Raw genomic sequence first — 24,554 nt, 5'->3', positions numbered from 1 at the left:
CCCTTTGTCTCCACAGTTCCACCCAAACTGTAATCTCTTCTCTGTCCAATAAACATTGTCTTCCTCCATCAACTGCTCTAATGAGATGGCCTCCATTATCACAATGGCTCCTCTTCTCTCTCCTCTCCAAGAAAAAGTAATTCATTTATCAATCAGGCCCTAGAGAATGTGAGGCTCAGAGGCCCCTTCCACGTCTCTGGCAGGCAGAGCAGAGCATTTACCCAGACAGCCATGCCGGCCGGATAGGAGGAGAATCTCATCATCAAATCCAATCCCTAATATTAATTTGAGTCACAGAGAGGAAGACATATTGAGTCTATAGCTTCCCATAGTGGAACAAGACAAAAGAACAGAGCCACACAGAGGGGACATATTGGCTGTGTCTGATATAACTATGTCCGATTTCCTGGCCAAAAACACTGCACTATATAGAGAATAGGGTGTCATTTCAACAGCTATTGAGTCCATGGTGTCTCATTGTGGAACCAGACAAAAGAGGAGCCGAGTCACTGGCTGGCTGTAGCAGGATTAGCTGGCCCAGTGTTCTGTAGGAACTAAGAAATAGGAAGGACCCAAGAAAACAGTTGCCCGAGGTGTGCCTGTACAGATTCTATAGCTACAAAGGGGACTTGCTGATTTACTGTGTGTGTGTGTGTGTGTGTGTGTGTGTGTGTGTGTGTGTGTGTGTGTGTGTGTGTGTGTGTGTGTGTGTGTGTGTGTGTGTGTTACCTCTGCAGTGTGGCCCCTCATCCCAGCCATCAGTGCAGTCAGGGCTCCCATCACACAGTCTGCTCATGTGGATACACATGTCTGTCCCCAGACACTCAAACTCATTGCCCGGACACAGGGACACTCTGTGTGGACCTGCAACACAATACACACATTACAGTCAGAGATCAAATTATACCACAGAAACTAGTAACCATTGTAAAAAAATGGTTGCTTTAATATTGCAGATAGATTGTGGTTTCCATCATTGTAATTGTCTGCATCATTTCCAATCCCCCTTATATATTTTTTGTAAATATATTTCCCTTTATTATTTTCCCCTAAATCTACCATCCCTCCCAGAATTGGAGTAAACAGATGGACAACAACACAACAGTTATATTTTGTTTGTCTATAGTCCCATCTTTCAGCTCCACTTAACCCCGCCCATCTATCTTTGAACACCATCCAGTTGATTTCTATTTGCCATACATTTTTTGTTTCACAAAAGTTCTGATACTTTCTATTCTCTTACATTGTACATATTGTAAATTAAAAATAAAAATTTTTGCTAAGAGTGTTATTATGTTATTGATTGATTAGGACTTTTTAAATCACACAGCAGTGCTATTTACAGACTTAGCTCCAGGTAAATGTTGCAATTCTTCAGCCATTCCTGAACCTGCGACCAAAAACCAGCTACATGTAGACAGTACCAAAACAAATGATCTAATGATTCTGTCTCTTCGCAACAAAATCTGCAGAGCTGGGATAGTTGTATCCCCCATATATATATATATATATCATTCTACTGCTTGCAAGAATTTTGTATAGTAATTTAAATCGAAAAACTCATTTTGAATCCAGCGTTGTTTAGTGTATCAGTTCATAAATCATGTGCCATGGAATCGGTACGTCAAAAATCTCTTCCCAACTATCTTGCAATCTATATGGCACGGCTGTACATTTTTGGTCCTTAAATGACACCGGTATATTTTTTATTTATGCAAATTTTATTTAGCCAATTATGGTCTTTTTAATGCAGAGCCAACAGACAAGGTCATTACTTTCTCCTCCTTCCACTTCCATTTTTTTGTGGTAATGCTGCAATTAGTTGGTTGTAATTTTGGGTAGAGCAGACATTTCCATCTGTGTTAGCTGCATGTATGACATATCTCCACCAGTCCTATTTACGATATCATTTACAAAGATTATACCGTTTTAGGTATAAGTAGGTTTTCCTACTTACAAAGCATGTAGAGGTCTGTAATTTTTATCATAGGTACACTTCAACTGTGAGAGACGGAATCTAAAAAAAAAATCCAGAAAATGACATTGTATGATTTTTAAGTAATTCATTTGCATTTTATTGCATGACATAAGTATTTGATCACCTACCAACCAGTAAGAATTCCGGCTCTCACAGACCTGTTAGTTTTTCTTTAAGAATCCCTCCTGTTCTCCACTCCTTACCTGTATTAACTGCACCTGTTTGAACTCGTTACCTGTATAAAAAACACCTGTCCACACATTCAATCAAAGACTCCAACCTCTCCACAATGACCAAGACCAGATAGCTGTGTAAGCACATCAGGGATAAAATGGTAGACCTGCACAAGGCTGGGATGGACTACAGGACAATAGGCAAACAGCTTGATGAGAAGGCAACAAATGTTGGTGCAATTATTAGAAAATGGAAGAAGTTCAAGATTACGGTCAATCACCCTCGATTGGGGCTCCATGCAAGATCTCACCTCGTGGGGCATCAATGATCATGAGGAAGGTGAGGGATCAGCCCAGAACTTCACGGCAGGACCTGGTCAATGACCTGAAGAGAGCTGAGACCACAGTCTCAAAGAAAACCATTAGTAACACACTACGCTGTCATGGATTAAAATCCTGCAGCGCACGCAAGGTCCCCCTGCTCAAGCCAGCGCATGTCCAGGCCCGTCTGAAGTTTGCAAATTACCATCTGGATGATCCAGAGGAGGAATGGGAGAAGGTCATGTGGTCTGATGAGACAAAAATAGAGCTTTTTGGTCTAAACTCCACTCGCCATGTTTGGAGGAAGAAGAAGGATGAGTACAACCCCAAGAACACCATCCCAACTGTGAAGCATGGAGGTGGAAACATCGTTCTTTGGGGATGCTTTTCTGCAAAGGGGACAGGACGACTGCACCGTATTGAGGGGAGGATGGATGGGGCCATGTATCGCGGGATCTTGGCCAACAACCTCCTTCCCTCAGTAAGAGCATTGAAGATGGGTCGTGGCTGGGTCTTCCAGCATGACAACGATCCGAAACACACAGCCAGGGCAACTAAGGAGTGGCTCCGTAAGAAGCATCTCAAGGTCCTGGAGTGGCCTAGCCAGTCTCCAGACCTGAACCCAATAGAAAATCTTTGGAGGGAGCTGAAAGTCCGTATTGCCCAGCGACAGGCCCGAAACCTGAAGGATCTGGAGTAGGTCTGTATGGAGGAGGGGGCCAAAATCCCTGCTGCAGTGTGTGCAAACCTGGTCAAGAACTACAGGAAACATATGATCTCTGTAATTTCAAAAAAAGGTTTCTGGATTTTTGTTTTAGATTCCGTCTCTCACAGTTGAAGTGTACGTATGATAAAAAATTACAGACCTCTACATGCTTTGTAAGTAGGACAACCTGCAAAATCGGTAGTGTATCAAATACTTGTTCTCCCCACTGTATATACAAATCTTGCATATCTTCATTTCCACAATAAACAAATAATATCCGTAATATTGTTGGCAGTTCATATGAAGGATTGTTACCTCTAACCAGGATTGTTACCTCTAACCAGGATTGTTACCTCTAACCAGGATTGTTACCTCTAACCAGGATTGTTACCTCTAACCAGTATTGTTACCTATAACCAGGATTGTTACCTCTAACCAGGATTGGCATTACAAAAATTACATTTTTGGCAAACAAATATTGTGATTCATCCTGTATTGTCCCTAACATCATCACCCCACAGCAACAGATGTGGGATACACACACACACACACACACACACGCTCAGATTTTCAACAGTTGTTCCATCCCCAGGCCCAACTCAAGAGAAGACTTGATGTGTGAATATATATACAGTTGTACTTGTTTGAGAAGGCATGCAAAATTTAGCAAGAATGGGGAGATTTGACTAACCAATGTCAAGTCCTTGCTGATGGCGCTCAGATACACCCCCTTAAGAATAGGCCCCCTTTCTGAATGTCTGAGTGTGATCCCCTCCCCATGGGTTACTGCAGCTAGTGTTGCCAGCACTGCCACTGCCTGGGTGGGGGCACCTCACTGAAATCCGCTCTGGCTAGGTACAAGGTCATCAAGGTTCACATTAGCAGCTTTGAAAAATTCCTTGTATGTTATGCTCACCCATGTGGGGGATTTGGCTTAGTTGGACCAACCCTGCCAGGCAGGCTCAGAATCTTGAGGAGACAGTGCTGCTTTAGTGGGTCTCTGACAGCATGTATCTTTCTGTCTTGGCTGCATATAAGATACTTTCAGTAGGCCTATAAAACAAATAAGGATTTCTCCTTAGTGTGTGGATCTCTCAGGTGGGTGTCTAGTGAATAGGGTTGGGGACCGCTCCATCATGCGCACCATCATGATAAGACAATCAATAAATAAACTATATTTATAATCTATTTTAACATGTATATCCCATATCTTCACAAAATGTAAAACTCCTGCTTGCAGACACACACACACACACACACAAGGGCTCTGGCATTTGCAACCACTTTCTTTTTTGACTCACTTAACTCCAGTCTTTTTCAAACACAAAAACACACACCGCTCCTACCATCACAATACACCCGCAAATACCCACATACTGTGTGTCATGTTGTATAAATGATAGGAAACAGGTGCAGGAATACGAAATGTGTTTTTATTACTTCAACCAAGATAGCGCATGTCATGAACATGACGGGGACGAAGCCCAAAACAAACAGGTCAAATATAACACAGGGCTGTAAACCCAAACAAAGAGCAAGGTGTAAACCTCTAATAAATACACGGGAGAACGGTAATAACAATTACACAGGATGAGACCCGTATTAACAAAAACATAATTAATGCGTAGTATCAAAGCCGAAACAACAGAGCACAGGTACTCACAAGACCAACAGACATGGAACAACAACCGCCAAGGACAAGGAGAAACAGAGGGCACATATATACACATACTAATCAGGGGGAATGGGAACCAGGTGTGCGTAAGGAGACAAGACAGTCCGGGGTTGGAGGTAATGATCCAGTTCAGTGACGCCTAGAAGACCGGTGATGTAGACCTGGAGCTGGTGAACAGAATGAGCAGCAGTACCGGGAGGATCAGTGACACTGTGCCTTCTGTCCTCTGTTTGCTGTGTTTTTATCACTACCATGTTGATTCCTACCTAATTCCGGAGTTTTGAGTACTTTTGTGTTTCAGTTCCTTATACAGTTGAAGTCGGAAGTTTACATACACCTTAGCCAAGTTTTTCACAATTCCTGACATTTAATCCTAGTAAAAATTCGCTGTATTAGGTAAGTTAGGATCACCCCTTTATTTTAATAATGTGAAATGTCAGAATAATAGTAGAGAGATGTATTTCAGCTTTAATTTCCTTCATCACATTCCCAGTGGGTCAGAAGTTTACATACACTCAATTAGTATTTGGTAGCATTGCCTTTAAATTGTTTAACTTGGGTCAAACATTTCGGGTAGCCTTCCACAAGCTTCCCACAATAAGTTGGGTGAATTTTGGCCCATTCCTCCTGACAGAGCTGGTGTAACAGACAGATTTCTAGGCCTCCTTGCTCGCACACGCTTTTTCAGTTCTGCCCACAAATTTTCTATGGGATTGAGGTCAGGGCTTTGTGATGGCCACTCCAATACCTTGACTTTGTTGTCCTTAAGCCATTTTGCCACAACTTTGGAAGTATACTTGGGATCAATGTCCATTTGGAAGACCAATTTGCGACCAAGCTTTAACTGATGTCTTGAGATGTTGCTTCAATATATCCACTTACTTTTTCTTTTTCATGATGCCATCTATTTTGTGAAGTGCACCAGTCCCTCAGGCAGCAAAGCACTCCCACAACATGATGCTGCCACCCCCATGCTTCACAGTTGGGATGGTGTTCGTCAGCTTGCAAGCCTCTCCCTTTTTCCTCCAAACATAACGATGGTCATTATGGCCAAACAGTTGTATTTTTGTTTCATCAGACCAAAGGACATTTCTCCAAAAAGTACGATCTTTGTCCCCATGGCAGTTTTGGAGCAGTGGCTTCTTCCTTGCTGAGCGGCCTTTCAAGTTATGTCGATAAAGGACTCGTTTTACTGTGGATATAGATACTCTGTACCTGTTTCCTCCAGCATTTTCACAAGGTCCTGTGCTGTTGTTCTGGGATTGATTTGCACTTTTCGCACCAAAGTACGTTCATCTCTAGGAGACAGATCGCGTCTCCTTCCTGAGCGGTATGACGGCTGCGTGGTCCCATGGTGTTTATACTTGCGTACTATTGTTTGTACAGATGAACATGGTACCTTCAGGCGTTTGGAAATTGCTCCCAAGGATGAACCAGACTTGTGGAGGCCTACAATGTTTTTCTGAGGTCTTGGCTGATTTCTTTTGATTTTCCCATGATGTCAAGCAAAGAGGCACTGAGTTTGAAGGTATGCCTTGAAATACATCCACAGGTACACATCCAATTGACTCAAATTATGTCAATTAGCCTATCAGAAGCTTCTAAAGCCATGACATAATTTTCTGGAATTTTCCAAGCTGTTTAAAGGCACAGTCAACTTAGTGTATGTAAACTTCTGACCCACTGGAATTGTGATTGTGAAATAATCTGTCTGTAAACAATTATTGGAAAAATTACCTGTGTCATGCACAAAGTAGATGTCCTAACCGACTTGCCAAAACTATAGTTTGTTAAAACAAGAAATTTGTGGAGTGGTTGAAAAACGAGTTTTAATGACTCCAACCTGTAAACTTCCGACTTCAACTGTATTTGAAGAAGTATTAATTCAATAACGATGCTTTCTTCTAATCCTGTCTTTTATCTATTTATAAATACTATGAATAGAAAGATGAATAATTATTATTTTAGGACATACCCTATGTTGAATTGTATAGTGTATTTGTGACTTGACTGCGCTTACAAATATCAGCATATCACCAGAACACATCCTAAATATCCAGACACAAACTCATCAGTGACATTTAAAAAAGTATGATTTTTTTATGATCACACCTGAACAACAGCCTGTGAGTGTGAGGGATTCATTTTCACAGCCCCGGAGACGTTTTCAAATGTTTTCACAATAAAAAAAATTGTCTTTAAAGGGCAAATCAGAATACCGGCCGCTCAGCCTTAGATGGTTTCTATCTAATCTCCTCTGTTCTCTGCTATAGGGAAGTGTTCAGTGTTATCTGTCCTGCCAGGCTGTGGCCTAAACATTCATTGGCTGGGCTGTGATAAGTAGTGGACTGATGGCAGGGTGTTGAGCCAGCAGGGCAGGGAAGAGGCAGGTAGCTGGCCATAAAGATGTGTTTGTGCTTCATTTGTCCAGACTTAAAACAGGAGACCCTAGAGCATAGCTCAGTGTATTGCATAACAGGTCTTTGTGTTGCCATGGGGCTGTGGGGATCTTAGGTGTCCTAGCTAGGCTGCAAGGCATTGAATATTTGACATATTCTCTGCACTTCAATAGAAAATACACGTCAACGAACTTGTTCCCGCAAGCTCACACACATGCACACAGTTAGTTAGAATTCATACCATATCCCTAACAACGAACTTGTTCCCGCAAGCTCACACACATGCACACAGTTAGTTAGAATTCATACCATATCCCTAACAACGCACCTGTTCCCGCAAGCTCACACACATGCACACAGTTAGTTAGAATTCATACCATATCCCTAACAACGCACCTGTTCCCGCAAGCTCACACACATGCACACAGTTAGTTAGAATTCATACCATATCCCTAACAACGAACCTGTTCCCGCAAGCTCACACACATGCACACAGTTAGTTAGAATTCATACCATATCCCTAACAACGAACCTGTTCCCGCAAGCTCACACACATGCACACAGTTAGTTAGAATTCATACCATATCCCTAACAACGAACTTGTTCCCGCAAGCTCACACACATGCACACAGTTAGTTAGAATTCATACCATATCCCTAACAACGAACTTGTTCCCGCAAGCTCACACACATGCACACAGTTAGTTAGAATTCATACCATATCCCTAACAACGAACCTGTTCCCGCAAGCTCACACACATGCACACAGTTAGTTAGAATTCATACCATATCCCTAACAACGAACCTGTTCCCGCAAGCTCACACACATGCACACAGTTAGTTAGAATTCATACCATATCCCTAACAACGCACCTGTTCCCGCAAGCTCACACACATGCACACAGTTAGTTAGAATTCATACCATATCCCTAACAACGCACCTGTTCCCGCAAGCTCACACACATGCACACAGTTAGTTAGAATTCATACCATATCCCTAACAACGAACTTGTTCCCGCAAGCTCACACACATGCACACAGTTAGTTAGAATTCATACCATATCCCTAACAACGAACTTGTTCCCGCAAGCTCACACACATGCACACAGTTAGTTAGAATTCATACCATATCCCTAACAACGAACTTGTTCCCGCAAGCTCACACACATGCACACAGTTAGTTAGAATTCATACCATATCCCTAACAACAAACTTGTTCCCGCAAGCTCACACACATGCACACAGTTAGTTAGAATTCATACCATATCCCTAACAACGAACTTGTTCCCGCAAGCTCACACACATGCACACAGTTAGTTAGAATTCATACCATATCCCTAACAACGAACTTGTTCCCGCAAGCTCACACACATGCACACAGTTAGTTAGAATTCATACCATATCCCTAACAACGCACTTGTTCCCGCAAGCTCACACACATGCACACAGTTAGTTAGAATTCATACCATATCCCTAACAACGCACCTGTTCCCGCAAGCTCACACACATGCACACAGTTAGTTAGAATTCATACCATATCCCTAACAACAAACTTGTTCCCGCAAGCTCACACACATGCACACAGTTAGTTAGAATTCATACCATATCCCTAACAACGAACTTGTTCCCGCAAGCTCACACACATGCACACAGTTAGTTAGAATTCATACCATATCCCTAACAACAAACTTGTTCCCGCAAGCTCACACACATGCACACAGTTAGTTAGAATTCATACCATATCCCTAACAACAAACTTGTTCCCGCAAGCTCACACACATGCACACAGTTAGTTAGAATTCATACCATATCCCTAACAACGAACTTGTTCCCGCAAGCTCACACACATGCACACAGTTAGTTAGAATTCATACCATATCCCTAACAACAAACTTGTTCCCGCAAGCTCACACACATGCACACAGTTAGTTAGAATTCATACCATATCCCTAACAACAAACTTGTTCCCGCAAGCTCACACACATGCACACAGTTAGTTAGAATTCATACCATATCCCTAACAACAAACTTGTTCCCGCAAGCTCACACACATGCACACAGTTAGTTAGAATTCATACCATATCCCTAACAACGAACTTCAATAAACACTTGTTGTATGGGACCAAAGTTCTGTGTGCAGGAAAAATCACTGAACAAATAACTACATTTCAGACAGGAACCCTTTCTGCCAGCTAGACAAAAAACCTGACACATGCCGAAGAAAGAGAAAAAGAAAGGAAAACAGTGACAAAGAAATATTGTCCATTACAGCCAGCAACAGAATACCAAGTAGTCTCTCTTTTTCCTCCTCTCCCGGAAAAACAACGATTCCTCATCTGTGTCGACCAGAACTAAGAGACTGATGACAGCAGAGTTCCTCTCCCACTCTCCATCTCTCTCTGCCTCTCTTTATGCCTCACTCTCGCACTCTCTCGCTCTCTAGCTCTCTCAATTCAATTCAATTCAAAGGGCTTTATTGGCATGGGAAACATACTGTATGTTAACATTGCCAAAGCATGTGAAGTAGATAATAAACAAAAGTTAAATAAACAATAAAAATGAACAGTAAACCTTACACTCACTGTCACACCCTGACCATAGTTTACTTTGTATGTTTCTATGTTTTGTTTGGTCAGTACGTGATCTGAGTGGACATTCTATGTTGGATGTCTAGTTTGTCTGTTTCTGTGTTTAGCCTGATATGGCAGTGTTAGTCGTTGTATCTGATTGGGAACCATATTTAGGTAGCCTGTTTTGTAATTGTGGGTGGTGGGTGATTGTCTATGTTAGTTGCTTGTGTCAGCACAGTTCTTATTATAGCGTCACGGTCGTTATTCGTTTATTGTTTTGTATTCAGTGTTCAGTGTCTTCTTTTATTAAAGTATCATCATGAACACTTACCACGCTGCATTTTGGTCCGCTTCTTACGACGATCGTGACACTCACAGAAGTTCCAAAAGAATAAAGACATATCAAATGTCATTTAATGTACAGTTGTGGCCAAAAGTTTTGAGAATGATACAAATATGAATTTTCACAAAGTTTGCTGCTTCAGTATCTTTAGATATTTTTGTCAGATGGTACTATGGAATACTGAAGTATAATTACAGGCATTTCATAAGTGTCAAAGGCTTTAATTGACAATTACATGAAGCTGATGCAAAGAGTCAATATTTGCAGTGTTGACTCTTCTATTTCAAGACCTCTGCAATCCGCCCTGGCATGCTGTCAATTAACTTCTGGGCCACATCCTGACTGATGGCAGCCCATTCTTGCATAATCAATGCTTGGAGTTTGTCAAATGTGTGGGTTTTTGTTTGTCCACTCGCCTCTTGAGGATTGACCTCAAGTTCTCAATGGGATTAAGGTCTGGGGAGTTTCCTGGCCATGGACCCAAAATATCAATGTTTTGTTCCCCGAGCCACTTAGTTATCACTTTTTCCTTATGGTAAGGTGCTCCATCAAGCTGGAAAAGGCATGGTTCGTCACCAAACTGTTCCTGGATGGTTGGGAGAAGTTGCTCTCGGAGGATGTGTTGGTACCATTCTTTATTCATGGCTGTGTTCCTAGGCAAAATTATGAGTGAGCCCACTCCCCTGAGAAGCAACCCCACACATTAATGGGCTCAGGATGCTATACTGTTGGCATGACACAGGACTGATGGTAGCGCTCACCTTGTCCTCTCTGGACAAGCTTTTTTCAGGATGCCCCAAACAATCGGAAAGGGGATTCATCAGAGAAAACGACTACTCCAGTCCTCAGCAGTCCAATCCCTGTACCTTTTGCAGTACATCAGTCTGTCCCTGATGTTTTTCCTGGAGAGAAGTGGCTTCTTTGCTGCCCTTCTTGACACCAGGCCATCCTCCAAAAGTCTTTGCCTCACTGTGCGTGCAGATGCACTCACACCTGCCTGCTGCCATTCCTGAGCAAGCTCTGTACTGGTGGTGTCCCGATCCCGCAGCTGAATCAACTTTAGGAGACGGTCCTGGCGCTTGCTGGACATTCTTGGGCGCCCTGAAGCCTTCTTCACAACAATTGAACTGCTCTCATTGAAGTTCTTGGTGATCTGATAAATGGTTGATTTAGGTGCAATCTTACTGGCAGCAATATCCTTGCCTGTGAAGCCATTTTTGTGCAAAGCAATGATGACAGCACATGTTTCCTTGCAGGTAACCATGGTTGACAGAGGAAGAACAATGATCCCAAGCACCACCCTCCTTTTGAAGCTTCCAGTCTGTTATCCGAATTCAATCAGCATGACAGAGTGATCTCCAGCCTTGTCCTCGTCAACACTCACACCTGTGTTAACGAGAGAATCACTGACATGATGTCAGCTGGTCCTTTTGTGACAGGGCTGAAATGCAGTGGAAATGTTTTTTGGGGATTCAGTTCATTTGCATGGCAAAGAGGGACTTTGCAATTAATTGCAATTCAACTGATCACTCTTCATAACATTCTGGAGTATATGCAAATTTCCATCATACAAACTGAAGAGGCAGACTTTGTGAAAAATTATATTTGTGTCATTCTCAAAACTTTTGGCCACAACTGTATATATACAGTGTTGTAAGGATGTGCAAATGGTTAAAGTATCAAAAGAGAAAATAAATAAACATAAATATGGGTTGTATTTACAATGGTATTTGTTCTTCACTGGTTGCCCTTTTCTTGTGGCAACAGGTCGCAAATCTTGCTGCTGTGATGGCACACTGTGGAATTTCACCCAGTAGATATGGGAATTGAAGGAAAATTTGGTTTGTTTTCGAATTCTTTGTGGATCTGCATAATCTGAGGGAAATATGTGTCTCTAATACGGTACTACATTTGGCAGGAGGTTAGGAAGTGCAGCTCAGTTTCCACCTCATTTTGTGGGCAGTGTGTACATAGCCGGTCTTCTCTTGAGAGCCAGGTCTGCCTACTGTGGCCTTTCTCAATAGCAAGGCTATGCTCACTGAGCCTGTACATAGTCAATGCTTTCCTTAAGTTTGGGTCAGTCACAGTGGTCAGGTATTCTGCCACTGTGTGCTCTCTGTCTAGGGCCAAATAGCATTCCAGTTTGTTCTGTTTTTCTGTTAATTCTTTCCAATGTGTCAAGTAATTATCTTTTTGTTTTCTCATGATTTGGTTGGGTCTAATTGTGCTGTTGTCCTGGGGCTCTGTGGGTCTGTTTCTGTTTGTAAACAGAGCCCCAGGACCAGCTTGCTTAGGGGGACTCTTCTCCAGGTACATCTCTCTGTTGGTGATGGCTTTGTTTTGGAAGGTTTGTGAATCACTTCGTTTTAGGTAGTTGTAGAATTTAACGGCTCCTTTCTAGATTTTGACAATTAGCGGGTATCGGCCTAATTCTGCTCTGCATGCATTATTTGGTGTTTTACGTTGTACACTGAGGATATTTTTTGCAGAATTCCGCATACAGTCTCAATTTGGTATTTGTCCCATTTAGTGAATTCTTGGATGGTGAGAGGACCCCAGACCTCACAATAAAGGTCAATGGGTTCTATAACTGATTCAATAATTTTTAGCCAGATCCTAATTGGTATGTCAATTATTTTGTTCCTTTTGATTGCATATAAGGCCCTTCTTGCCTTGTCTCTCAGATCACAGCTTTTTGGAACACAGCTTTGTGGCGCAGATGTTTAGGCCAAGGTATGTATATTTTTTTGGTGTGCTGTAGGGCAATGGTGTCTAGATGGAATTTGTATTTGTGGTCTTGGCGACTGGACATTACAGGTTGTAATGCATCAAAATAGGAAAAAAGGGTGTTGAATACTTTTGCAAGGCACTGTAAGACCCAGGTGCAGACAATGTCGAAGTAAAACAACGTTTATTAATTAGAACACGGACAGGCAAAGGTACTGGACGGCAGGCAGGCTCAGGGTCAGGGCAGGCAGAGGTCGGCAATCAAGAGTAGAGGGAAAAGGTACAGGACGGCAGGTAGGCTCACGGTCAGGGCAGACAGAAAGGACAAAACCGGAAAAACAGGAATATAGACAGGGCAAGAGCAAGGGTAAAAACACTGGTAGGTTTAAGGAACAAAACGCACTGGCAACAGAACACAGGTATAAATACACAGGGGATAATGGGGAAGATGGGTGACACCTGGAGGGGCGTGGAGACACAAAGACAGGTGAAACATATCAGGGCGTGATAGTTGGAGGGTTTGTATTTTGTCCTGTAGTTCATTCAAAGTAATTGGAGAATCCAGTGTGTTCTGGTAGTCTTTAATAGTTGATTCTAAGATGTGTATTTGATCATGTATATGTTTTTGCTGTTTGTTCTTTGTTATAGAGCCAAAAAGATTGGAGAAGTGTTTTACCCATACATCTTCATTTTCGATAGATAATGCTTCATGTTGTAGTTTGTTTAGTGTTTCCCAATTTTCTCCGAAGTGGTTAGAGTCTATGGATTCTTCCATTACATTGAGCTGATTTCTTACGTGCTGTTCCTTCTTTTTCCGTTGTGTATTTCTGTATTGTTTTAGTGATTCACCATAGTGAAGGTGCAGGCTCAGGTTTACTGGGTCTCTGTGTTTTTGGTTGGACAGGTTTCTCAATTTCTTTCTTAGGTTTTTGAATTCTTTATCAAACCATTTGTCATTGCTGTTAATTTTCTTCTGTTTTCTGTTTGAAATTCTTAGATTTGATAGGGAAGCTGAAAGGTCAAATATACTGTTTAGATTTTCTACTGCCAAGTTTACACCTTCACTATTACAGTGGAACATTTTGTCCAGGAAGTTGTCTAAAAGGGATTGAATGTGTTGTTGCCTAATTGTTTTTTTGTAGGTTTCCACACTACATTCCTTCCAATTATAGCATTTCTTAATATTACTCAGTTCCTTTGGCTTTGATGCCTCATGATTGAGTATTGCTCTGTTCATGTAGACTGTGATTTTGCTGTGATCTGATAGAGGTGTCAGTGGGCTGACTGTGAACACTCTGAGAGATTCTGGGTTGAGGTCAGTGATAAAGTGGTCTACAGTACTACTGCCAAGGGATGAGCTATAGGTGTACCTACCATAGGAGTCTCCTCGAAGCCTACCATTGACTATGTTGTGACCCGTTTTTGTTGGTTATGTTGTTATAGTTGTGCCTAGGGGGGCATATGGGGGAGGGAATGCTGTCACCTCCAGGCAGGTGTCTGTCCCCCTGTGTGCTGAGGGTGTCAGGTTCTTGTCCGGTTCTGGCATTTAGGTTGCCACAGACTGGTCCATGTCTCTCTACAGCCGCTGTTGCCTCTCCCTCTCTATCTCAACCCACGCTGCAAAGCAAACTGTTTGTCTCCTCATCATCCCCCTTATCTCTCACTCCTTTTCTCTCTAACTTGTTTTCTCTCTCTAATCACAGCTGATGACCCATTTTAGACAAACTATGAGAGAGAGAGAGAGAGAGTGCGAGAGAGAGAGAGAGAGAGAGAGAGAGAGAGAGAGAGAGAGAGAGAGAGAGAGAGAAAGAGAGAGAGAGAGAGAGAGCTTTACCTCCTGCACAGGCGAAGAGGAAAACATTAGTGTTGGGAGTATTTTGCAAGGTTTGGATTTCATAAGAACTTGAAGTATCTTAATGTGTTATTTTGTTGTTGTGGTGAAGTCAAGTACAACTAGGGCTGAGGCGGTCACGAAATTTCATCAGCCTAAACATAAACACATTTAGCATCTCCTGGCTTCCACACATACACGTAGCCTACAAGCCATTTTTAAAAGTCTAATAAATCTATTTAATATAGCCTACACCTTCACAATAAATCCATTATTTGTCTAAAGAAACATGATATGAAGAAATGTAGTCTATTTCAGAAGAAAATAATAGCATACTCTGAGTTGTCCTTATGTTAGGTACTGATGTGGCTATGCCAAATGGCTGTGGGCTACACTAGTTCATTTAGCAGACAAGATTTGCTTAGAATTCTGTGGTATTATTTGTATACTATTTTATAGTATGAAGAATACAATTGAACAAAGCTGAATAAAATATAAATATTTTCTCTAAACGATTTGAGGGAGTGCGCACATGCAGATATCTGTGTTGAGAGGTTAAGAAAGAAATAGGTATATGTTTATTTTAGAGTTATTAATGTAACTTTAGTTGTTCTACAAACGTTGGCCTATATGTTTTGATTTGTAACATTGTAGGGCTGCATGATGAGACTCTAATGATGATTTGAAAAAAGGCTTGAAAGGCATGTTCTCTGCTTTGTTTTCTGCGCAGGCTGTACACACTACATCAGTTACTCATTCACAATTTGACAAGCACTTGATAATCCCTCGAATTTCACAGCAGCATCCCCTTTGTGGCCGTAATGCCCCCTAAAAACATCCATGCCTTCTGCGTCCCGGAGTGTTGCATTGTGTCCTTCTCCCTGAGTGTGCTGCGCAATCTGAAGCATCTCACTCACACGGCTCTATATCAAGTGATCGGGTCTTTCTTACAGACTACAAGTTAAAACAAACACATCAGGGACGCAAATGTGCGCATCCTTATCCAATTCCGAGGTGCATATTGAACATATGTTTTCATCAGCCAACAAGATGAGTAGGCCTAATGAACAAAAAAAGCACCAGCCTATGTCAATCTACTATTCTTGATTTAATCTTGTCTTTACATATGCTAAATAATATACGTATGACATTTGTTATGATTTAGAATGGACCATTATCATGCACCTGTATCGGAACGGGCAGCGGAAACAATACATGTCATCTATACACTTAAATAGCGAATGGAGGATGTGTTTCCCCATGGTTTATTTTCATGCCAGCCAGGTAGGCTATACTCCTGTTGTAAATATATGCAATGTGCTTAATATTAGGAAAGTTGTAATAAATAATAAATATCGTAGGCCCAGCCTATAGAACGCTGATGGGAGCCTCCTCTTTTATTAGAAGCCATCACTCTGTTTTCTCCTGCAATTGCATAGCCTATAGAAATGTTGCGCAACATGAGCTCACGTTGGCTATGTAGTGTCATTTCACAGCCCCTGTACCTTCACCACAAAAACGTCTGATGATAAATGTAGAGTTGACACTGAATTGAATTGACTGTCAGTTACCTTGAGGAGAAAACAGTGTGGCACCGGAAGGGATGACTGTCGTCTTATCGGCTCTTAACCACCATGCTATTTTGTTCGGTTTTTTTCGTTGTTCGTAACTTGTTTTCTACATAATGTTGCTTCTGCAGTCTCTTATGACCGAAAAGAGCTTCTGGACATCAGAACTGCGATTACTCACCTCAGATTAGACAACAAAAAAAAATTCAACAAGTCGGACGGGAGGGAGAAACTACAGACACCCGACCAGGCCCAGATCCCTGTCAGTCGCTGGAAAAGGAAACTGAGATTTTGCAGAAAAAGATCAGGGTGCCTTGTGAGGATCAGGTGACGAGTGGCTAATCTGCCTTTGCCTTCCGTCCTATTAGCTAATGTTCAATATTTGGAAAATAAATGGGATGAACTGAAAGCCCGTATATACTACCAATGGGACATTAAAACTTCTTCGGGATAGGGGGCAGTATTCGGAAGTTCGGTAAACTGCCTGTTACTCAGGCCCAGAAGCTAGGATATGCATATAATTGGTAGTATTATATAGGAAACACTCTGAAGTTTATAAAACTGTTACAATAATGTCTATGAGTATAACAGAACTGATATGGCAGGCAAAAACCCGAGGAGAATCCATCTGGAATTTTTCTTTTTTGAGATCACCACCCATTGAAATGGCTGTCTACGGGAAAATCAGGAATACCTCCCAGATTGCAGTTCCTAGGGCTTCCACTAGATGTCAACAGTCTTTAGAAAGAGTTTCAGGCTTGTTTTGTGAAAAATTAGCTAGAATTTGTAGTTTTTCTAGGTGGCTCCCATTTTGACATAGTATTGTGGCGCACGTGGATGAGGGCGCGCACTTCATTATTTATCTCCGGTAATGAACATACTATTCTCTGTCTTAAATTGTATTGTTTATTGACATATTAGGGCACCTGAGAATTGATTAGAAACATTGTTTGACTTGTTTGGACAAAGTTTATTGATAACTTTTTGGATTCCTTTGTATGCATTTTGAACCAGGGAAACAGGTGGATTACTGAATTAAGCGTGCCAACTAAACTGACTTTTTTGGGATATAAAGTAGGACTTTATCAAACAAAACTACCATTTGTTATGTAGCTGGGACCCTTGGGATTGCAAACAGAGGAAGATCTTCAAAGATAAGTGATTTATTTTATCGCTATTTCTGACTTCCGTGACACCTCTGCTAGTTTGAAAAATGTTTTTAATGCTTTTGTACGCGGGGCGCTGTCCTCAGATAATCACATGGTATGCATTCGCCGTAAAGCCTTTTTGAAATCTGACAAAGCAGCTGGATTAACAAGAAGTTAAGCTTTTAAACAATGTAAGACACTTGTATTTTCATGAATGTTTAATATTATGAATTTTGTATTTAGAATTTCGCGCTCTGCAATTTCACAGGACGTTGTCGAGGCGCTAGCTGTAATATCTTACGTTTCATGTTTCATCGAGTCTTGGCTGAACGACGACATTATGAACATACAGCTGGTGGGATATACTCTCTATCGGCAGGATAGAAAAGCAGCCTCTAGTAGGACACGGGGCGGGGGCATATGCATATATGTAAACAACAGCTGGTGCAAAATATCTAAGGAAGTCTCAAGATTTTGCTCACCTGCGGTAGAGTATCTGATGATAAGCTGAAGACCACACTACCTATAGTTTTCATCTGTATTTTTCGTAGCTGTCTACATTTCACCACAGACCGATGCTGGCACTAAAACCATACTCAATGAGCTGTATACCGCCATAAGCAAACAGGAAAACGCTCATCCAGAGGCGGCGGTCCTAGTAGCCGGGGACTTTAATACAGGTAAACTTAAATCAGTTTTACCTCATTTCTATCAGCATGTTAAATGTGCAACCAGAGGGAAAAGGAATTCTAGGCCACCTTTACTACACACACAGAGACGCGTGTAAGCTCTCCCTTGCCCTCCATTTGGCAAATCTGACCATAATTCTATCCTCCTGATTCCTGCTTACAAGGAAAAATTAACGCAGGAAGCACCAGTGACTCGGTCTATAAAAAAGTGGTCAGATGAAGCAGAGGCTAAACTACAGGACTGTTTTGCTGGCACAGACCGGAATATGTTCCGGGATTCTTCCGATGGCATTGAGGAGTACATCACATCAGTCACTGGCTTCATCAATAAGTGCATCGAGGACGTCGTCCCCATAGTGACAGTACGTACATACCCCAACCAGAAGCCATGGATTACAGGAAACATTCGCACTGAGCTAAAGGGTAGAGGTTCCGCTTTCATGGAGTGGGACTCTAACCCAGAAGCTTATAAGAAATACTGCTTTGCCCTTCGACGAACCATCGAACAGGCAAAGCATCAATACAGGACTAAGATAGAATCGTACTACACCGGCTCCGACGCTCGTCGGATGTGGCAGGGCTTGCAAACTATTACAGACTACAAAGGGAAGCACAGCTGAGAGCTGCTCAGTGACACGAGCCTACCAGACGAGCTAAATAACTTTTATGCTCGCTTCGAGGCAAGTAACACTGAAACATGCATGAGAGCATCAGCTGTTCCGGACGACTGCGTGGTCACGCTCTCCACAGCCATTGTTAGTTAGACCTTTAAACAGGTCAATATTCACAAGGCCCACAGGGCCAGATGGATTACCAGGACGTGTACTCCAAGCATGCGCTGACCAACTGGCAACGGTCTTCACTGACATTTTCAACCTCTCCCTGTCTGAATCTGTAATACTAACATGTTTTAAGCAGACAACGATTGTGCCTATGCCCAAGCACACTAAGGTAAACTGCCTAAATGACTAACAACCCGTAGCACTCACGTCTGTAGTCATGGCTCATATCAGCACGTTATCACAGAAACCCAAGACGCACTCCAATTTGCATACCACACCAACAGATCCACAGATGATGCTACCTCTATTACACTCAACACTGCCCTTTCACACATGGACAAAATGAACCTCAGCATTAGTCTAGGTCCAAGAGGCCTCTAAACAGCTTCTACCCCCAAGCCATAAGACAGCTAATCAAATGGCTATCCAGACTATATGCACTGCCCCCCCCCCCCCTACTCTGCTGCTACTCTCTGTTATTATCTATGCATAGTTACTTTAATAACTCTACCTACATGCAGATATTACCTCAATTACCAGTATTTCGCCCCAATATTGTTATTTACTGCTGCTCTTTAATGATTTGTTTTTCTTAATTATCTCATATTTTTGGGGGTATTTTCTTAAAACTGCATTTTTGGTTAAGGGCTTGTAAGTAAGCATTTCACTGAAAGGTGAACCTGTTGTATTTGGCGCATGTGACAAGTAAAATTTGATTTGATCTGCTACATTATTAGGTCTCCAGCTGGGTTTTAGTTAAAATATACCACTGTTTTTAACCCCGACTAGAGCTGGGCAACACGGACAAAAATCCATATTGCGATAAATTGCCTGAATCGATGCACAACAGTTTTGGTTTTATTATCCTTTAAACTGCTATTACTAATTTGATGGTTGAAGCCATCAATTGTCCCATTAACAATCACCCATATGAGCAAACAAATGTATTTTCAAACTTCGCATTTGATCTGTAATTTTCGGTTTATTGTCCCAGATCTACCCTCCTACCCCTTTCACATATACAAAAAACAAGTTAACAAAATGTTTTTTTTTTAAATAAGCAAAGCAAAAAAACAAAATGGTTTTGCCTTTGTGTAAATGGGGTATTAGGTACTAATACACACTTGGCTCAGTACTAGAACAGCAGGTCCCAGAGCCTTTAGATATAATAAAATAACTCAATATAAAGCTCTGCGGGTAGGCATAAACAACATAAGCGTTGCTTAGGGCCCCGGGCCGCTAGGAGGCCCCCTGCCACAAAAATATTCACTCATGGCCTCCAAATTTGGTTGTGCATCAATATTTTGTCTTGCTATATCACTCACTGACAGTCACTCAATTATCCATGTGACCTAAACATTTTTAGATTGGTAAATTGGTCTTGCCAGATATCTAAACTGACTGGGCACACAGGTATTTTTCTCACTCAGATATCGTATTAACATGGCATAAGTCATTACAAAATGTGTAGAATTGCAGGAAATTAACTTTAAAACTAAAAATGTCCTCTCCATCATCAAGAGGGGAGACCACTAAAATGTTTTGCCGCGAGGTGGGGGACTCAACAACCCAATCTCGCCTAGGGCTCCCAAAAGGCTAGAGCCAGCCCTGACTCCAGGGGATAATGCCTCATAACAAGACCTCCCACAGTCTTGTCCTCTGTAAGCTCCAGATTTAAATTCAATCAACTTTGAGCCTAGCTATTTCACAATAACTGAAAGACATGGAACAAACTAGCTAGCTCATAGAACTCAACTGTTTGGCAACACTCCAAACCATGTGCAGGACACATTGATTGTTGACTGTTGTCACAAACAGTTGTCTACAGAAATAAAAAGTCAAATAAAGGCCTAGTAAGTACTAGATATAGAGGGTAATAATTTCTATACCTTTCTAAGGCCGGAGGTCAGTGTAAGACCAGAAAATGACAGGAGAAATGTAAATAGAAAGCAGGGAGTGTGACACACACAACCATACCAGAACTACTGTGACTTTAACAGGAGGGAAATAACTGTGGGCTCTGGCCTCTCTGTTACAGTCTGGGAAGTTGTTGGCTGTGTATTGAGTGACAAACAGACTCCCACACCACAGTGACTTCCTTCCTGATCCCTCAGTGGGCCTGGTCAGCACATTGCCGCACAGTGCAGCCAGAGAGCGAACGAGAGACTTATGGAAAGCTTCCGGGCTTGCCTTCCGCCACCTCGGTCTCTCTACACAGTTCAGGTTCAAAGTCAAGCTAAGCATTTCCTACAACATTAGAGTGATGAAACATTGCCATATCCCTTATAACAACCTAGTATTTAATTAACGTAATATAATTTCTGAGACAAATTTCTCTCTGAATGCTGTATGGCTCATACATCCCAATAAATTACAATTACAGATACAGGATGTACAATCATCAAACAAACCTGAGGTAAATAGAAAATATAGAATGGCTTTTAAATCTCAGCAATGAGAGGAATTAGTCACTGGAATTCAGCTTAATAGAAAATGGTGATGAATAATATGTAATCAGCATCGTCACATCTTTAGGTGCAACAGTACAATAGAGTAATGGAAACAATTATATTCAACAGGGAAGATGTGATCACTGCACAACACACATTGTTCCATTCCCAATTCATTTCTGTAACTAATTATACTCCATACCATTTTAATAGCATAAGGTGTGTGCCTGAGTGTGTGTGGCAGTGTTCATTGATCACAAATGTCAGAGAGGGCATAGATTGCTGCAAAACACTGGCATATCTCTTCTGACAAAGATGGAAGATTTCGTCTGACAGGAGGACGATATAAACAAATTATTTTCTACACAATATTCAAACAATTGAATTAATGAATACCAGAACAACATTTTATAAATGTTGCATATCTCCAGAGGTTGATGGAATCACAGCATACCATTCAAATGTATCTTTAGTGCTTCAGATACAAGAAAACAGTCTCTACAAATCTCATAAAATAGAATAGGTAAAGTTAGTGGTGAAAGACAGCCAGGGAAAGGGAACAGAAGATGAATAACAACATTAACAACCCAAGTTTGAAAGACAGAAAAAAACACTGAGGCAATTACACAAGAGGAAAGAGTAGAGAGATGAGATCTGAAGAGGAGAGAACAGAGAGAGGCGGCTTACTTGCTAAAGTATGTCTAGATAGTCACATGGGTGGAGAATGGAGAGATGAAGAGGGAGACAAGCGAGGCAGAGGGAGGAGAGGAAAAAAGAGAGAGAGTGTGTGTGTGTGTGTGTGTGTGTGTGTGTGTGTGTGTGTGTGTGCGTGTGCGTGCGTGTGCGTGTGTGTATATATGTGTGTGTCAAATCAAATCAAATTTTATTGGTCACATACACATGGTTAGCAGATGTTATTGTGAGGGTAGCGAAATACTTATGCTTTTAGATCCGACAGTGCAGAAGTATCTAACAGGTAATATATAACAATTCCACAACAAAACCTAATACACACAATCTAGTGAAGGAATGGGATGAGAATATGTAAGTATAAAATATATGGATGAGCAGTGACAGAGCGGCTAATATGCAATATATAGTAAAGAACAGATAGTGAAAGATACAGTATATACAGTTGTTGAAGTCAGAAATGTACATGTACTTAGGTTGGAGTCATTAAAACTTGTTTTTCAACCACTCCACAAATTTCTTGTCAACAAACTATAGTTTTGGCAAGTCGGTTAGGACATCTACCTTGTGCATGACACAAGTCATTTTTCCAACAATTGTTTACAAACAGATTTTTTAACTTAGTATTCACTGTATCACAATTCCAGTGGGTCAGAAGTTTACATACACTAAGTTGACTGTGCCTTTAAACAGCTTGGAAAATTCCAGAAAATTATGTCATGGCTTTAGAAGCTTCTTATAGGCTAACTGACATCGTTTGAGTCAATTGGAGGTGTACATGTGGATGTATTTCAAGGCCTACCTTCAAACTCAGTGCCTGTTTGCTTGACATCATGGGAAAATCAAAAAAAATCAGCCAAGACCTCAGTAAAATATTATAGACCTCCAAACGTCTTGTTCATCCTTGGGAGCAATATCCAAACGCCTGAAGGTACCACGTTCATCTGTACAAACAACAATAGTATGCAAGTACAAACACCAAGTGACCACTCAGCCGTCATACCGCCAGGAAGAAGACGCGTTCTGATTCCTAGAGATGAACGTACTTTGGTGCGAAGTGAAAATCAATCCCAGAACAACAGCTTGCAAAGATGCTGGAGGAAACAGGTACAAAAGTATCTATATCCACAGTAAAATAAGTCCTATATCGACATAACCTGAAAGGCCTCTCAGCAAGGAAGAAGTCACTGCTCCAAAACCGTCATAAAAAAGCCACACTACGGTTTGCAACTGCACATGGGGACAAATATCGTACATTTTGGAGAAATTACCTCTGGTCTGATGAAACAAAAATAGAACTGTTTGGCCATAATGACCATAATTATGTTTGGAAGAAAAGGGGGGATGCCGAAGAACACCATCCCAACTGTGAAGCATGGCGGTGGCAGCATCATGTTGTGGCGGTGGCAGCATCATGTTGTGGGGGTGCTTTGCTGCAGGAGGGACTGGTGCACTTCACAAAATAGATGGCATCACGAGGGAGGAAAATTATGTGGATATATTGAAGCAACATCTCAAGACATCAGTCAGGAAGTTAAAGCTTGGTCGCAAATAGGTCTTCCAAATGGACAATGACCCCCTAGCATACTTCCAAAGTTGTGGGAAAATGGCTTAAGGATAACAAAGTCAAGGTATTGGAGTGGCCATCACAAAGCCATGACCTCAATCCTATAGAAAATGTGTGGGTAGAACTGAAAAAGTGTGTGCGAGCAAGGAGGCCAACAAACCTGACTCAGTTACACCAGCTCTGTCAGGAGGAATGGGCCAAAATTCACCCAACTTATTGTGGGAAGCTTGTGGAAGGCTACCCGAAACGTTTGACTCAAGGTAAACAATTTAAAGGCAATGCTACCAAATACTAATTGAGTGTATGTAAACTTCTGACCCACTGGGAATGGGATGAAAGAAATAAAACCTGAAATAAATCATTCTCTCTACTATTATTCTGACATTTCACATTCTTAAAATAAAGTGGGGGTCCTAACTGACTTAAGACAGGGAATTTTTACTTGGATTAAATGTCAGGAATTGTGAAAAAACTGAGTTTAAATGTAGTTGGCTAAAGTGTATGTAAACTTCTGACTTCAACTGTACATATGAGATGAGTAATGTGAGATATGTAAACATTCTTAAAGTGGCATTATTAAAGTGACTGGTGTTCCACTTATTATAGTGTACAATGATATCAAGTCTGTAGTTAGGCAGCCGCCTCTCTGGCTGTTTAACAATCTGATGATCTTGAGATAGAAGCTGTTTTTCAATCTGTCTGTCCCAGCTTTGATGCACCTCTACTGACCTCGCCTTCTGGATGGAACAGGGTGAACAGGTAGTGGCTCGGTTGGTTATTGTCCTTGATGATCTTTTTGGCCTTCCTGTGTGTGCGCCCAGTGCAAGGCTCCTAGACACCTGCCAGAGGTAAGTTACAACCCTTACCCGTTCCACAACGGCCGTGGTCGCAACTGTCGGTGGATTTCCTGACTGATCTTCCACCTTCACAGGGTAACA

General features: G+C 41.6%; 1 protein-coding gene across 3 annotated transcripts in view; it reads right to left on the bottom strand.

Annotated features, from left to right (window-relative positions):
* Positions 1 to 24,554, bottom strand: part of LOC110531237 (low-density lipoprotein receptor-related protein 1) — a 214,679-nt gene that overhangs the window by 135,323 nt on the left and 54,802 nt on the right. For all 3 annotated transcript variants that reach the window (XM_036988705.1, XM_036988706.1, XM_036988707.1), the window contains exon 3: positions 730 to 864. In XM_036988705.1, the coding sequence (XP_036844600.1) occupies positions 730 to 864 (135 nt within the window). The remainder of the gene's footprint in view (positions 1 to 729; positions 865 to 24,554) is intronic.

The sequence above is a fragment of the Oncorhynchus mykiss genome, chromosome 9 (assembly GCF_013265735.2).
Source record: "Oncorhynchus mykiss isolate Arlee chromosome 9, USDA_OmykA_1.1, whole genome shotgun sequence".
In the NCBI taxonomy this organism is placed as follows: domain Eukaryota; kingdom Metazoa; phylum Chordata; class Actinopteri; order Salmoniformes; family Salmonidae; genus Oncorhynchus; species Oncorhynchus mykiss.
Note: the sequence above shows the minus strand (reverse complement) of the source record. Positions and strands in the feature narration are given on the sequence as shown.